This window comes from Myxine glutinosa, chromosome 4 (assembly GCF_964187855.1).
Source record: "Myxine glutinosa chromosome 4, kmMyxGlut1.1, whole genome shotgun sequence".
Classification (NCBI taxonomy): Eukaryota; Metazoa; Chordata; class Myxini; order Myxiniformes; family Myxinidae; genus Myxine; species Myxine glutinosa.
The window spans coordinates 33,475,896-33,488,477 of NC_136264.1; the positions used below are offsets into that span (position 1 = coordinate 33,475,896).

General features: G+C 45.2%; 2 protein-coding genes across 5 annotated transcripts in view; one reads left to right on the forward strand and one right to left on the reverse strand.

The window, feature by feature from the left end:
* LOC137414910 (proteasome subunit beta type-6) overlaps nucleotides 1-12,582 on the forward strand; it is a 62,487-nt gene that overhangs the window by 45,581 nt on the left and 4,324 nt on the right. The window lies entirely within an intron of this gene.
* ABHD6 (abhydrolase domain containing 6, acylglycerol lipase) overlaps nucleotides 7,196-12,582 on the reverse strand; it is a 299,394-nt gene continuing 294,007 nt past the window's right edge. For all 4 annotated transcript variants that reach the window (XM_078775628.1, XM_078775627.1, XM_068100464.2 and 1 more), the window contains one exon: nucleotides 7,196-8,946. In XM_078775628.1, the coding sequence (XP_078631754.1) occupies nucleotides 8,785-8,946 (162 nt within the window). In that variant the 3' untranslated portion in view covers nucleotides 7,196-8,784. The remainder of the gene's footprint in view (nucleotides 8,947-12,582) is intronic.

Genomic DNA, 12,582 nt, shown 5'->3' on the forward strand with positions numbered 1-12,582 from the left:
TTTGCCGCATATATATATATATATATATATATATATATATATATATATATATATATATATATATATAGTATGCAATATCGAGGCTCGTGTAAGAGCTAACATTTATGACCAAAAAAAAACCGGACACATACGACGAAATAAAGGGAGCGGGAGACCAGAAGGGGAGAGGGGGAGGCACACAAGTACAATATTTGAGAGCAGAAACATCGGGAGATCTGTGGGAGGTAGAGGGCTTGGGGGAGGAGGCATGGAAAGTGGGTTGGGGTTGCGGCAGGTGAAAAAACACATGGACACAGCTAGGACTTCCAGGAAAGACATCGATATTTCAGAAAAGTGGATCTGGGGTGAATTAATGGGGGTAGAAAAGATCAAGGTTTTGGATGGGGGAAGATAAGAGATGGTGGTGAACAGCTGTTTTAAAGACCTGGGGGGAGGAGTGGGATTGAAGAGAGTGAGGGAGTTTGTTCCAGAGGCGGGAGTAAAGAGGAATGAAGGAGTGAAGGTGAGCAGAGTCTTGATTTTGGCAGTTTAGCCAGAAGAGGGTTGCTGGCAGATTAAGTTGCCTATCTTATCCATTACACTATTCTATCCATTAGTGATAAAAGTAAATCACTTTATTTAAATTCCATCATTGCTATTTCCAGACTCTTAATCTCATTTGCAAAGGAATATAATTGAACCCATTTAGAAACGATTACTTCACTCCAGCAATTAGCCTGATGACTTCATTACAGGAGTCCAACTGCTGCCTGGTCTTATTGATGGTGCACTGCACCGTGTTTACTTTTCAACTGGTAGTTCATAGTAACTGCGGGATCACGGCGAGGTCACGTCTTTTCGAAGCTAAGTGATCCTTCTCAATTGTGTTTTTGTCGAGACTGTATCTATCTTTCGGTGTATGTACCTATAGCGTACCTTTTGGAAAATTTTCGGTGCTAATTTTTCGTACATGTATACACAATCGTCGGTTAATGCGTATCGAGTATTCTGCGGCCTAGTACTCGTAGGCTTCGGTTACCGTACCGTCTCCGACCTTGTGGTTTTGTTTTTCTATCAGCGATTCGTCGAATGCGCTGCATTTATTTTCGTTCTCGGTTTCGTCCCAGTCGTTCACCCCATACCTCCTTGTTTAATATCTCTACTCAAAAAAAAAAAAACCCCAAAAAATATTTCCTTCCCAGGTCTTATTCGTTTATTTGTTGTTCTTTTTGTTCGTTCGTTCTTCGTTCGCAATCACGCGATCACGTGGTTAGAAATGTATAATCTCTCCCCTGAACAACTATTTTCTCTCATATATTATAACACCCTTTTCTTCTTTTCCTACAAAAGGATGCTTTCGTCTTGCTCACCAAATCTATTCATTCCAAAAAATATATATAATACCATCTCTTACAGTTCCTCCTTTCTACATTCCCTAAACTATCCAGAACTCCACCCCTCCTTCAGTGTCCTCAAACGTATTTTTGACTCGAAGGTCTCAAACTCATTTTGCAAAAAATGTTCGTTTCCCACGAATCGTACACTTTTCAAAATCCAATCTCACCCCTCCCCTCCAAATCCTCCCCATCACCCATCCCTTTCAAATCTCCCCCCTTGCCCCTTCCCTCCCCTCCCTCCGAAACTCCCCCCACACCCCTCCCCTCCGAGACTCTCCCTCACTCCTCCCCTCCTAGACTCCCCTCTCACCCCTCCTCCTCAAAGCATCCTCCCTGCTTCTTCCCCCTTCCAACTTTCAACTTCATCTCCCCCAACCTTCTGCCTCGCTCTTCCCCCTCAAATAACACCTCACTGTGCCTCACCCAATCTCCATCAAACCTTTTGTCCGCCCCATTCTTCCCTTTCTCCAAGCTATTCTGAAATCTCTGAAATCTCTGACACACCTTCAACAGCTCTCCCTACCTCTTCCTCCTCTTCCACATCTTACCCTACCCCTCCCCCCCCCCCCTGTTCTGGACCCGATGCTCCCCCTTCCTCTTCATTAACGGTATGGACCTCAAACATCCGGGGCCTTCGCTCAAACTTGACTGATCTCTCCATACAGGTTGCTTCTGACAAACCAGATGTGATCTGCTTAACAGAAACTTTCCTCCTTCATGATGTTTCTGATGCCTTGGTATCTCTCCCAGGTTACTCCCTCCTCCGGTATGATAGACCTGAGCCTCGTCCTGGAGGTGGGGTTGCTATCTTTATAAAAAACTCTCTTCCTCACTCGCCCTCCACTGCCCTCTCTCCACCTCACCCCCAGGAATACCTTTGGCTATGGCTTCCCCTTCGCTCCCACCTTTTGTTCATATGTGTGTTGTACCGTCCACCAAACAGCGATGACTCCATCTACATCTCGCTGTCTGATAATATGGACCAACTTCTATCTACCCATCCCAACTCTCTCTTCCTCATATGTGGTGATTTCAATTGTCACCATGCCAGTTGGCTGGGTGTGGGTACCTCTCTCACCAGCCATGGCTCTTCAGCAAAGGACTTCTGCGACTCACTGGGACTGACACAATCTGTCAATTTCCCGACCCGGATCTCAGTCAACGGAGCATCTTCTCTTCTGGATTTGGTTATGACAAACTTCCCTGAAAATGTCTGCTGCTCTTCTTCTGCCCCAATCGGCTCATCTGATCATGTGCTTGTCAAAGTGGACATCTCTCTGACCATTCTCAGAGAGCCTCCTCAGCGTCGACGAGTCTGGCATTTCACTCAGGCCAACTGGCACGGTCTTCAAGCAGCCATCAATCATCTGGACTGGTCTCCCATCTCTACCGCCTCTGACATCAACTCATCCTGGGAATTCTTTCAAAGTAAATTGCTCTCTCTCATGCACAGATTTATCCCATCTCGTCTTCAGTTGTCATACCCTTCCTCCCGTCCATGGTACACGGAATCTTGTGGTGAGGCTGTTGCCCTGAAACAACTTGCTTTCGTCTCCTGGAAAGCAAATCCAACGGAAGGAAATCTCATTTCCTTTCACAAAGCCCGAAACAAGTGTGTGTCCACCCTCGGGAGAGCCAGGAAACAATATCTCACCGTTCTCAAGACCGAACTCTCTTATCTGTCTCCCTCTTCCTTCCCACCCTAAATCCTGGTGGCGTCTGGTCAAATCTGTTTCTGGTGTTTGTTCCCCCTCCATCCCCTCCCTCACCTCAAACGGCTTAATGGCTGACTCCGCACGTGAAAAAGCTGAATGCCTCAACTCTGTGTTTGCCTCTAAATCTTGTGTCCCAAACCCATCCCTCTCTGTACCCACCGTACCCAGTCGTACCCAGCTGCTCCTGGACTCTGTGTCCTTTCCTCCTGACAAGGTGGAAAAGTTTCTGTCAACCCTCGACTCTGATTCTGCAACTGGTCCTGACGGCATCAGCCCACGGGTCCTAAAATCATGTGCTTCCGCTCTTTCACTCCCTCTTTCTGTTCTCTTCACCCTCTCTTTTGCTCAAGGTCATCTGCCATCTGCTTGGAAATCAGCCAACATCACCGCTTTGCACAAAAAAGGTGCAAAAACAGATCCCAGCAACTACAGACCAATCAGCCTTCTCCCAATTATCAGCAAAGTCATGGAATCCATCATTGCTTCAGATATGAAATCTTTCCTCTTCTCCAATGGCTTGATCTCTGATCATCAATTTGGTTTCAGACCTGGTCACTCTACTCTGGACATGCTGCTTCTGCTTTCTCAACAATGGATGGAGGTCCTCAACACCAAACAGGAAATTATAGCCGTGTCCCTTGACATTTCACGTGCCTTCGATACGGTCTGGCACCCTGCTCTGCTCACCAAACTCTCCTCCTTTGGTATCCATGGAAATCTCCACGCATGGCTGGCGGACTTCCTCTCTGGTCGTAGTCAACGTGTGGCCCTGAATGGGTTTCTCTCATCTCCTCTTCCTGTTCAGGCTGGAGTTCCCCAAGGTAGTGTTCTGGGCCCTGTGCTTTTTCTGGTCTTCATCAATGATCTCTCTGACTCTCTTGAAAATCCTCTCTATCTCTTTGCTGATGACTCTACTCTCTGTCGCTCCATTCCTCATCCCTCAGATCGGCAGTCTGCAGCCTCCTCACTCTCTGCAGACCTGGACAAAATCACAGACTGGGCAAACAAATGGAACATGTCTTTCAATCCTGATAAATCTCACACTCTTACGATGTCTCTCCGAAAAGACCGACTGGAAAACCCTCCCATCCACCTTCTGAATAATCCTCTCCAAGAAGTTCTGTCACTCAAGCTTTTGGGTCACTATTTGCCATGATCTTTCCTGGGAAAACCACATTTCAAATCTGGCCTCCAAAGCCAGTCGCCGACTGGGCATCCTCCGTCGTGCGAAGTCCTTCCTTGGCACACCTGAGCTCCTCACCACATACAAGGCTTTCATCCGCAGCTCTATGAAATACTGCTCTCCCCTCTGGTCTGGTGCTCCTGCCTCACACCTAGCCCGTCTTCACGCTGTTGAAACCAAAGCGTTCAGAATCATTGGAATCTCCCGCGATGAAGCTAACTCCAAGGGCCTTTCACTCACTCACCGCAGGCAGGTTGGTGGTCTTTCCGTCTTCTACCGACTCCTCTCTGGCCTTGCCCCCCCAGCCCTCTCTGGGCTCTGTCCCCCAAATATTCCTGCAGGTCGCACAGGATCTGCCTGCAACCCTCTTATGGTGAAACTGCCAAAATCAAGACTTTCTGCTCACCTTCACTCCTTCATTCCTCTTTTCTCCCGCCTCTGGAACAAAGTCCCTCACTCTCTTCAATCCCACTCCACCCTCCAGGTCTTTAAAACAGCTGTTGACCACCATCTCTTATCCTCCCCCATCCAAAACCTTGATCTTTTCTACCCCCGCTAATTTCGGTCCCCTTGTGTTTTATACTTCTCCCACCCCCCCCCCCCCCTTCCCATGCCTCCTGCCCCCAAGCCCTCTCCCTCCCACACTCTCCCTGCTCTCAAATGTTGTGGTTGTGTGCTTCCCCTTCTCTCCCTATCTTGTCTTCCGCTCGCTCTTTTTGTATATTTTGTTTGTCTGGTTGATTTGTTTGTGAAATAAATGTTAGCTCTTTCACGAGCCTCGATTCAGTATACTAAAAAAAAAAAAAAAAAACTGAAAAAAAACAAATGGGATAGCTAGTACCGGGATTAAGGTATGAAATAGGGGAGGGGAGGGGTGTCTTCATGAAGCATTATTTAACATTTCAGGGGGTGTCCGTTGAAGTGTCAGAGCAGGTTGGGGATGTCAGATTTGGGCAAAAAAATGTGTTACGTAATTTTTGAATGGCCCACGACGGGTTTCTGGGAAAGCAATGATAGCATGATAAGGGAGCAGAAAATGTTACATATTCCACTGTTTTGTTGTGGGAATGCATGCTTGCTTTTAAGAGTGGGAGGAGGGTGCGAGTAAAAGATCGGACAACTTTCGGAAGGGGAAGGGAAATTGAGGACTTTCAGTGGGAAGGGGAGCTTGAAGACGAGTGCGGGGAGGGGATCGATGTCTTCATGTTGGGAAGGGAAGGGTGAGGACTTGGTTTTGTTGTTCTCGGGCTCCCCGGCTTTCCCTTTCTTGTTCTTTACCCTCAAGCTATGGCCCCTGGTCCTAACACTCTCCACACTGCTGAAAAACTCCACGACACCTATGTTATCCACACCCTTAATTATCTAACCATCTCAAGCAGACCCCCTCACGATCACTTCCTTTCCAATGTATGAAGTCCTGTCTCCTTCAAACGTTCCTGACAGCTTAGTCAACCTAGTCCAAGAATCAAGAGTTGCTCGAAGGTCCTCTGCCTTTTAGCATACATTTTTATATAATCTCCTTGACGATTCTCAAACTAATCCATCGACACCCGAGCATTGAAAATTTGTTTGATATTTTGAGACATTTGTTACACATACCTCATTTTTAGCAGCCGTGACGCCATACTTCCTCACCTATACAATGCCCCGGAGTACAAAACTGGACCATCTGCATCCACCATGGTAGTGACACTCATATCCATACACCACAAACACATGGTAGTTCTGAAAATTGTCAACTTGATGGTTTATTCTATTCATACCCAAATTGGTTCTGGCAAGTACCATATCTACAAACATATTGTTACGTTTATGGGGTAGATCAAAGAATCCCATAGTAAAGGTATGACTGTATAATTATAGCATGGACCGTGGACGAGTAGGAGACATCTCAATGTATTTAAGTAGGGAAACACTGTAGCTTAAGATTGTTTAAGAGTCTTCACACGAGGGGTGAAGCAGTGAAAATTAGTTAGGGATTAAGGTTAGTTTTCCCCAGGATGTGATTTTCCCTCTGTCGTTTTCCCTAAAGTTTTACATTCACCAAGGCCAGCCATGAAAACCCCCATTAAACAACATTTACAACCAGCGCCGGCCCTATGAACACTCACACCAACTAAGCCCCGCCCACATGAACACTTTTGGCAAAAGGCCCCACCCAGTAGAGGTGAAGGATGAGTGGCCGGAGAAGAAGGCTGGCAGGCCACGCCCGGATGGACGTGATTGGTTCTCGCTCGGGAGGAAGAGGAGTGCACTTTTTCTGCTGGGTCCGACAAGAAGCTGGCCATTTTGGTGCTGAGTTAAGTGTGCGCACTTTTGGAGGGCTAGTGGAGCTTTTGTTGCGTTGGCAGCATTTATAAAGAGGTTTTGGCTGTGGTGCTCTTCCGGGGAGCTGGAGGCCGCGTTGTGCTCGCCCAGGCAGTGGAACCTGAAAGCCGGCGGTCTTCACTGCTCACCCCAGGGCTCTGGGCGCCTTCGACACACGGTCTTTTCGTCAGCAGTCGCCATCTTGTGTGCTTCCTGAGCCTCGTCACGACCACTCTCCTCAAAAATGGGCCACTTGAGGCCAAAGCTGAGTGCCGGATGGCCAAAAAGGGATTTTATTTTCTTTCATCTGTCCCCTTGTCTGTTTTTGAGTCTGTATGTGGAGGTACCTCAGAGGAATTTTATTTACCTCAATATTTATTTTGACATTTCCATCCTGCATTTATTTTCATGAAACCTATTTGTTGAATTTACTGTCGTGTTTATTTGTTTGTGGTTTTGGAATAAACCTGTGTGTTCCGTTAAGGTAAACGCTTCAACCTCATTCCGCGCGCAACAAAGATACTGCCATTTTTCGGGCTACCGCCTCGGGAGTAAAACCGGCTCGGTTATCCCTCATTCAGCGGTCTTAATAGCTGGTGACAGGACAATATATACTCGTTCATTTGCATGTCTGCATTTTATTGGAATTGGTGATTCAAGTACATTAACTGCATGAAGAACAGAAAAATCTTAATGAATCTTTTAGACAAAATAAAACGTTTAAAGCAAGACGATTTTTTAGTTTCATAATGTTGATGTATATCAAGCAGATACGTTTATAAAGTTCGACAAACAAGACAATACAAAAAACGACAGTTTTATAGTCTAGAAAAAGTGGTATCAAAATAATTTATCATATGTACAAACAAATCAAAAAGCCTCGGCGATTCTTGGATTCATGCGTCTCGTTGGAACTTTGTGAACACCCCTGATAAATCATTATCAACGAAAAGACAATTGACTTACAAACCTGGTTTGGGTTTAATGGTTAAGGTGACTTGAGATCTTAGTATCTTGAGTTTGAGCCCCTGTCGCACCGTTTAAATAACACCAGGTGCGTTGACTCAGCCTGTCATCCTTCCGAGGTTGTGGCAAAATGAGTACCAGCTTACCGGTAATAGAGAGAACTGCATCAGCGGCACAGGGACGCCCCCAGAAAACGACGCAACCAGCAGCCACAGGCTGCACACAAACCGCCACTGGCTTACAAATCATCAAAATTTATCACAAATCGTCATTTCTTTTCGCAATCCACTGTGAATTAGTAAATAATTATAATATTCCTCTCAAAATGAAAGTACAAAGTTTTTCCGCACTTTCAACATTCCAAGACGGCAATCACAAATCTTCTTCTTCCTCCTTCCAGGCACAAAACAACCACATTTGATTGTAACAATTAAATATTGTGATGTATAATGTACAGGCAATAGATCTGCATATATTTATCTGGATTACTGTTTAGTGTTTACTCTTCTTGTTGACATAGGTTTTATCCACCTCGTTCTGGTGGTGATCAACATTTTTTTTTATTTTTGGCCTTTTCGTTGGTTGGCTGGGGAACAATTTTGGGACAAGTCTGTCACGAACCGGCTTGCCAGGCCTGACGTTCGACTGAAGATGGTCAGAATTAGCAATTGTTCAGCGTGCCGGCGATACTTCACCTCCTCTTCGCAATATACGCCGTGGAATCTTTAATGTCCACCGACTAGTGCTGGCAAGAAGGGTCATGCGACCTAACGTCCTTCCGGTTAAAAAAAATAAAAAATAAAAATCCAGAGAACAGACCAAAACAAAAGTAAGTGTTGAGATACGCGAATATAAAGAAGCAATTTGAAACGATATAACTTTTAACAAAAATGTGGAAACATTATCTGCGCCTTCATTCAAATAGTTATAAATAAATAACCTCCACGGTAATAATTTTCAGCAGAAACACAATGGCTCCACAAGCATTCAGGTTTGCATTGTTCTGCATCATTGCACAGACTGGAAAGGTTTCGCGGCATTAACCTTCAACTACAAAGGCTACGGAACCATAATAGTGGTGTCCAGTAATGGGTGAACCAGAGCGCGACGAGTGATGAAGGCCAATACCAAGCTGCAAACTACCAAAGTGTTGATGTTCAATGATAGCCATTCCAGGCTGGCTCTGGTTGCTATATTTCCATTTTTTCCTTGCTCTTTAAAGCAACAACAAAACGTACTAGGCTGGCAGAGTGCCCAGACTTCGGAGGAAGGAGGCGATGAGGTTTGCCGATTTACGGGGCCGTTCCAAAGTGACCGTGTGACCACAGTTTTCCAGTAGATCAACGCGACAATTTCTCACACCCCGTTTCAGCTCCTCAACTGCAGAAACATCCAAGACCTGGTGGTGGGGTGCAGGGAAATACACATTTGATTACATCGTTTGCAATTAACAATGACAGAAAATACACTACCGGTCAAAAGTTTTAGAACATCTCAATTTTTCCAGTTGTTATTGAAATTTATGCAGTTTAATGTCCAGTGAATAGCCTGAAATGGTACAAAGGTAAGCAGTAAACTGCTCGAGGTAAAAAAAAGAAAAAGAGTTTAGGTTAGCAAAAACGGGGAAATAATGTAAATTGCACAGTTATATTGTAAAAAAAGGCCTTCTTCAGGGAACAAGTAATGGGTTAACAACTTACAGCTGTTCTGCAGCAATGCAAGTAAATTAAGCCTTGAAAGTTGATGCAAACAATTCCGACAGGTGTCCCAACCTCTGCTGATTACTTGATTACAAACCCCCTGTCTGTATAAAAGCAGTATTGGAACAGACTGTTCAGTATTGGAACACCCTCTGAAGCATTATTTGGACAATATTGCACTGCAGGAAGTAGTATATTGGAAACTGGAGGAAACTGACAGGAAGAGGTCTGGCAGACCCAAAGCCACAACAGAATCAGAAGACAAGTTTCTGAGAGTCAACAGCTTGCGTGATCGGCGGCTCACAGGACAACAGCTTCAAGCACAGTTTAACACTGGTCGAAGTAAGCAAGTCTCAGTTTCAACTGTGAAGAGAAGACTTCGAGCTGCAGGTTTGACAGGCCGAGTGGCAGTAAGAAAGCCATTGCTAAGATGGCAAAATAAGAAAAAGAGGCTTGCCTGGACCATGAAGCACCACCAGTGGACTACTGAAGACTGGAAGAAGGTCTTATGGACCGATGAATCAAAATTTGAAATCTTTGGTTCATCACGCAGGGTTTTTGTACGACGTCGAGTCGGCGAAAAAATGTCAAAACTACCTTCGAGGAAAAGAACAAGACGGTAGGCTTCAAATCATGGAATGGCCAGCACAGTCTCCAGACTTAAACCCCATCGAGCTGGTTTGGGATGAACTGGACAGAAGGGTGAAAGCAAAGCAACCTACAAGTGCAACACATTTGTGGGAACTTCTGCAACAGTGTTGGGAAGAACTTCCCGAACAATATTTGATTTCCATTGCAGAAAGAATGCCACGAGTGTGTTCGGCGGTTATATCTGCAAAAGGTGGCTACTTTGCTGAGTCAAAAATTTAAATTAAATTTTGTTAAACAAAATGATTCTATGATTTCTTTTTTATCTCCAATTGTTTATTTCTTCTATGCTTAATTTCAGAGTACATTGAGACATTAAACGGCGTAAATTTCAATAAAAACTGGAAAAATGAGGTGTTCTAAAATCTTTGACCGGGAGTGTATATCATGCCAATTATAAAGTAATAGGCACTAATTTATTCTACATTGTTACAGTTTGTGACCTCTTCTTCCTCAACCACCTTTCTCCCCCACCACACACCCCGAGTTTGACTTGCATGGTGAGACCCAAGATTTTAAATTCCCGAGATTGGCCAGAGAGTGGGGGGAGAGGGAACCGGAGATGATGGTGGCAGCTTGAATTTTCTTCTTCAGTTTGGAACCGAGTTTGTTCCTGTCTTGGTGCAATGAACCGTCTGAGGAAATAACAATGAGAAGCAAGGAGCTGACTACTGCATGCCATTTGAGAGGTGAAAGAGAGTTGTGACACCTCAGATGGTGGGGACAGAGAATGGATTCATGTGATTCATGGAAACAGAGGCAGTGACAGAAAGGCCTCCTTCCACATCACCTGCTTGTTATGGGCAGCCGAGGCCCGGTTGCCTCAGTATCGCGGCGTGACTCCGGTGCAGAGTTCGCCAAGGGTGAAACTCATTTGAGCGGAAAGCTCCGAGGTCAGCGGGAACGTGAAGCCATCGAGAGACCTCGTGGCGTCGATCATTCTGACCTCCCTCACCCTTGTGCCTACAATCGGACCACCATCTGGAGGCCTCACCATGGAAGCGGGAATGGCAACTATGGCTACTGTAAGGCAGATACCGGTTTTCTGACTTGTTTTACCTTGGCACGGGCTTGTTTTAGCTGAAGATAATGACCTGACTGAACTTGAGTTGCTGTATTGTCATGATTTACACCAATCATAATACAAACATTTCTTTTGTACAAATTTATTTCAAATATTGGTGATGTTATTTATTTGTAATCAAAAAGATCCAAGTGATGTAGGTGAACCTCTAAATGGTCTAGTGTCCAAGCTGTCTACTAATCGGTTTTTAAGGTGTAAGGGGTCGACACGGTGTTAAGGTCTAAGGGGTTGAAAGTGACTTAAGGGGCATAAAGGTTTAAAGGATATAAAAGGTTGGAAGGGTGAAGGGATTTAAAGGTGTCTAAAGTATTGTTACGTGGTCCTCCCGGTGACTACCTGGTCTCGGTGACCCCCGGACCGTGAGAGGAACTCCGCCAGAAAGATCTATTATTTATGCTCTTTCGTAACGCATAAATCTGAATTCCAACCAATAAGAAACCCCACACCAAGGATCCGGAATAATCAATGATATATTCCCCGAGCAATCAACAACCATCCACAATCAGCAATCAATAGTACAAAGATGTAAACCTATCTATAATAACTCTAAGATGGCCATCTTATACATTCCTCACGTGAGCCCCACCCCCGACTCCCTCCATGGTCAATGTCTCTCTCAATGTCTCCGTACTCCGGTAGTTCGATCTCCGCACGTGGGCGGTTGAACGGACCCTTCCTGACGTTCTTTCACCGGGCACGTCCCGTACCGGGAACAACGGCTGCAGCGCGCACCTCCTGGCCAAGCAAAGCGGGTACAGCAAAGCAACACGCGGCTTGCCCAGCGCGCGCGGCCCAAGGTGCGACCCGTACGCGGCCTTGTAGACGGTGAGGCGAACTGTGCCAGCTGCTTGGTTCCGTGCACGAACCCACGGCGACTTGACGTGTCAAAGGGTAGTTACACGTCCCGGTAACTCCTCTCGCCAGACGGGCTTTTAAACGCCGATTCTGTTACGTTGCTCAATCGATACCGCTCGCGTCCGAGCTCGGCGAGGAAGAAGAAGAATCGTCGCTTCTCCAGGATCTCGTGTCTTTTCTTCTTCCGTTTCCGGTCTCCTTTTTCCCAGAAGGGCTCCTGACCCTTTAATCACAACAACCTTTAATCGAGTCCACATTGATAAGCAAAGACCTGAATAGTAATTCACATACATTCACATAAATATGTAACAGTATTGAAAGGGTCTTAAAGATAAAAGTGGTCTTAAGGATCTTGGGGTCTACAGGGACTTTTGGGTCTTCTAGGTATTTTGTGTCTTTAAGGGTCTTCAAAGGTCTAAGGGATCTCAGCAGTCTAAAGGGTTGAAAGGTATATTCCAACAGGATGCAATTAATAGACAGGATGCAACCAGCATTCAAACAGTACATAATTAATGGACATATATATCTATATAAAGTCACACAACTTCAAGGACGGATGAACGGCTTCACGGAGCGTGTTTTTCAGATATATATATCTCTCTCTCTATATATATATATATCTCTCTCTCTCTCTCACACTCTCTCACTCTCTCTCTCTCTCTCTCTATATATATATATATATATATATACACATACATACATAGTGTTTTTTATTCCTTGCTGAAACCTTTATTAAATGTGTGCCACT